Raw genomic sequence first — 4,242 nt, 5'->3', positions numbered from 1 at the left:
ACAAAAAATAATCTTGACTTATCACATAGTAATAAATTATTAATATTAAAAATGTATTTCTGTTTTTTCTTTTTACATATTTTGTTAAAAGGCCAAATAAGGAATTCAAACCAAAAAAAAAAAGTAATTTTCTGTTTTGTTTTATTCTTGGATCGGACTTCAAAGGGTTAATTTCAAAGTACTTTATTGCTCTAAAAGGAAAATTGGATCCTATAGGAGTTTAATCTCGAGTTGTTGATGTTTTCAACCGGAGGGATCTTCTATAAACAGCAGATCTGGAGATCCTCTGGCTGAAGACACACTTGTTGTTTGACAGTCTGATGAAGATGATCCTCTCTGCTGTTCCCAACGATGAAGGTTTGTTCTTTGTAAAAAAACTTTCCAGCTGTTTTAGAGGATTTATCAGAACAGAAGCGGCTTTGTTGAGCTTTATTTAGATCACTTGCAACTTGGAAAGTCATCTGGTTCAAATCCCTTTGACTGCCACTCTGGGCTCCTGAGCAAGACGTTTAGCATCAGATGGTCCCTGAATGCTGCTCAGGCAGCCCACAGAGGACAAGGTTCACTGGAAAAAACCGAAGCTGCACTGATATGCGAACATGATGATGTTTGTGTGGAACGCGGTGAGGAAAGGCGGCGTAATGAGGCATGCAGAAAGTGTTGCGCTGCTGGAAAGCAAAGTTCTCAAAGGAAATCCCACTGACACATAACAGGGAGTCCCCAACATGCCAACCAGCAGCTGGTGTCACTGCGGCTTTAACCTGTGAACGCACAACACAACCAGCAGACATGGACTTCAGCGGCACCTGGAAGGTCTATTCTGAGGAGAACCTGGAGGAGTTCCTCAAAGTCATAGGTGAGGATTCCACATAAAGCTCCCCTCTCCTCTTGAACCGACCTGAAGGGTTTAAACCTGCCTTACAGGAGCTCCTGAGATCATCGTGAAGATGCGTAAGGATGTGAAACCAGTGATGGTGATCGAGCAGAATGGCATGGACTTCACCTGCACCATGAAGACTCCGTTCTGCACCAGGGTCAACCACTTCTCCATCGGGAAGGAGTCGGAAATCTGCTCTCTGGATGGCAGGAAGTTGAAGGTAACCAATAAAAACAGGCAGAGAATAGGGCCGCCAGGTGATTTCCAGGTGGGCTCCTCTTTGACCACGGAGAGAAAACTAAGATCATCTGAACTACAGCAGAAAGCAAACAGTTAGAAGCAGGGCTGCTGGGAGTACTTTTGAAAAGGAGGTGCTGTGGAAGTTTGTTGTTTTTTAACAAAATACCTAAGAGCCTATAAGCCTATTTAAAATACAATAAAAGATTCTATTCTTTATTTTCATATATTCTTCAGTGCGCTCAACCAGAGTCTGTAACACAGACATTATCAGTTCACAGGTGAATATATGCGCTATTGATTAAACTTCACAATAACTATCATAACGTAGATTTGGTCAGCTAGAATGAACCCGAGTCACTGTGTTTCTGTCACACATGAATCTATTGGCTCCAAAATCCTTTTACGGAAACCACAAGGAAATAATTATATTATTATTCTATTAAAATGTTATTGATCAGTTCTCCATTAAATAAAGAAGCCAAGATCAAAATAATAGAATCTAATAGAATAGATGTACAGGTGTCCAAATGCTCAGGTGCTCTAAGGTAGATTTACTAGTCTGCTTTCGCGAGCGGGATACCAAGCACTAGCTTCCTTTACGTTGCCATGACAACGTCACTTCCATGAACTTGTGTTGATTAACCTTCAAAATAATTCAATTAAAATCCAAATACATGTAATAGTAAAATTAAAAAAGTCAAAATCATTTCACCAAATATTCATATGAAATGTATTAATTTTTCGAAGTATTTTTAATAAATATTTTTAAAATCGCCCTCTTGTCACTCGGGGGGGGCACCCCCAGCACCCCCACTTCCTGCGGCCATGGTTAGGAGCCACCGGTCGCCATATTGGTACTCCCCAGTTAGACCGGTCGCAATGTAAACAATCCGTGTGCTACAGCATCGAACAACGATGATGTTCTCATTTAGATAGAAATAAAGATAAATTCATCACTTTGGCGCACTCTTGCTGTTATGTTATAGCATAAATAGATTAATTTATATAATATACTTAGAATAAAAAAATAGTCACATCACATTGCATAGTCATTATGAAGTCATGTAATCTAACATATTATACAAATCCATCTCAATAAAATGAAGGTGTTAATGGAGCATAATAATACTGGTGTGCCAAAAGTGTTCAAATGAAAATGTACATTTTATATACATGTATTTATTACATTGTTATGGTAATTACATCTTACACATAAAAATTACACCCCCTTTCCTGTCAGCTTACTGTCAAAAAACGAGCCAATAGTGCCGTAAAAACTCAAAAAAAAAAGATTTTACATAAAGACCAAATTACAAGTACATGTCTGTTAATGCTGTAGTATTTTTCTACTTGCAAATTGTGCATAAATGACACACACACACACACACACACATATATATATATATATATATATATATATATATATATNGATACCGCACCGTGACGTCACTAACCAGTAGGTGGCAGTAGTGTTCTTTGACAAACATGGATGCCTCCAGTAAAGCACATTCACATGAAAATTACTCTGAATTAATTTAATCTTTAAAGACCTTTAAGAAGTTTGAATTCTGAATATGAGCGACTTTTCCTTAAAGTAAAAAAATTTGTGTGATTTTGCTCCTAATACAGTTGCGCAGAAACAGTATAAAGTTTAAAGCATATTTCCTAAAATTTTTTCCTTCATTACTTGTATTTTTATAATTGAAGTAGTTTTAAAAACTGCACTTTTATACTTTTACTTGAGTAAAAAGTTGATCTTGTAACTTCTTCAAGTGTTTTTAAAGCAGTAGGATTTATATTTCTACTGGACTAATAAATATTAATACTTTTGACTCCTCTGCTGCTCTATATATCAAAGCATGCATTGGAGGAAGCTGGAGTACCAGGGGGGAGTCCAACCATGCATAGGGAGAACATAGAGCAGAGAGAGGTCTGGTTAGGATTTAAAACTTGGACCTTCTTATTGCAAGGATGCGACGGAAGGGGATTAGGGCCACTGAAAAAAAACAACAAAAAACTGATTTTTAAATTTTATTTCAGTTTAATATGGGAAAAAAGTCAGAATTCTGACTTTTTTTTCTCAGAATTTCTGACTTTTTTTCTCTCAGAATTCTGACTTTAAACTCAGAATTCTGACAGCCAACAAACATGTTAGCATCAAGCCATAGCCATGTCTGTTTTAGAGACTAGCTCTCTAATTTTAATGACCTTCTGCTCCTCCATTAATGAGGGGACCCATCGGGTACGTAAAAAGTTGCCTAATTCCGTCATTTTCCACCAATATATATCACTGACCCTCTCAAAGAACTCACATCTTTTTCAGTGAAGCTGAGCGCTCCACATCTATTCCTTCATTGTGCCCATCTACATTAAGATCCACAATTCTGAGATTAAAGTCAGAATTCTGAGAAAAAAGTCAAAATTCTGACTTTTTTTTCTCAAAAAAATTCAGAATTCTGACTTTTTTTCCCCCATGTTAAAGTGAAATTTACAAATCAGTTAACTTTTTTTTTTTCCAGTGGCCCTAATCCTCTTCTGTAGGATGCTAAGCTAACAATTCACTTTAACCCTATAATGCCAAACGTACACTGCAAAAACAATCTAGAAATTAGTAAATATTTCTTAAATTAAGTGTATTTACCCTTAATTTGAGTAGGTAAGTAAGAGGATCTGCCAATGGAATGAGTATTTTTACTCTTAAAATAAGATAATTAGATAAAATTCACTTGAAATAAGAAAATGCAGTTGTTTTTTCTTATTTCAAATGTAAATTGTCTTGTTCCATTGGCAAAGTGTCTCACTTACCTCCTCAATTCAAGAAAAAATGCTCTGATTTTAAGAAAAATTTACTTATTAAGATTGAAATTTTTTGCAGTGCATCGTATTTGATACATACGGTTTCTGAAATGTTTTGCGTCTGACACCTTTTGCATAATTTAATGGTAAAAACTTTGCTCAAAATCCTATTTTACACAATCAGATATACCTGATAACAGAGGGCAGAAGACTACACAAAAAATAATCTTGACTTATCACATAGTAATAAATTATTAAAGGAATAGTACACCCAAAACATGATTAACCTTCATTTTCTACTCACCCCCATGCTGAACAACACTCTGGAG

General features: G+C 36.1%; 1 protein-coding gene across 1 annotated transcript in view; it reads left to right on the top strand.

Moving 5' to 3' along the window:
- Positions 1-220: 220 nt before the first annotated feature.
- LOC107101094 (fatty acid-binding protein 10-A, liver basic-like) overlaps positions 221-4,242 on the top strand; it is an 8,510-nt gene continuing 4,488 nt past the window's right edge. The window contains exons 1-2 of the mRNA XM_015399856.1: positions 221-856; positions 925-1,097. Of these exons, the coding sequence (XP_015255342.1) occupies positions 649-856; positions 925-1,097 (381 nt within the window). The 5' untranslated portion in view covers positions 221-648. The remainder of the gene's footprint in view (positions 857-924; positions 1,098-4,242) is intronic.

The sequence above is a fragment of the Cyprinodon variegatus genome, unplaced genomic scaffold (assembly GCF_000732505.1).
Source record: "Cyprinodon variegatus isolate N-32 unplaced genomic scaffold, C_variegatus-1.0 Scaffold1053, whole genome shotgun sequence".
NCBI lineage: Eukaryota > Metazoa > Chordata > Actinopteri > Cyprinodontiformes > Cyprinodontidae > Cyprinodon > Cyprinodon variegatus.
The sequence above is the reverse complement of the archived record's forward strand: the minus strand, read 5'-3'. Positions and strand labels throughout refer to the sequence as shown.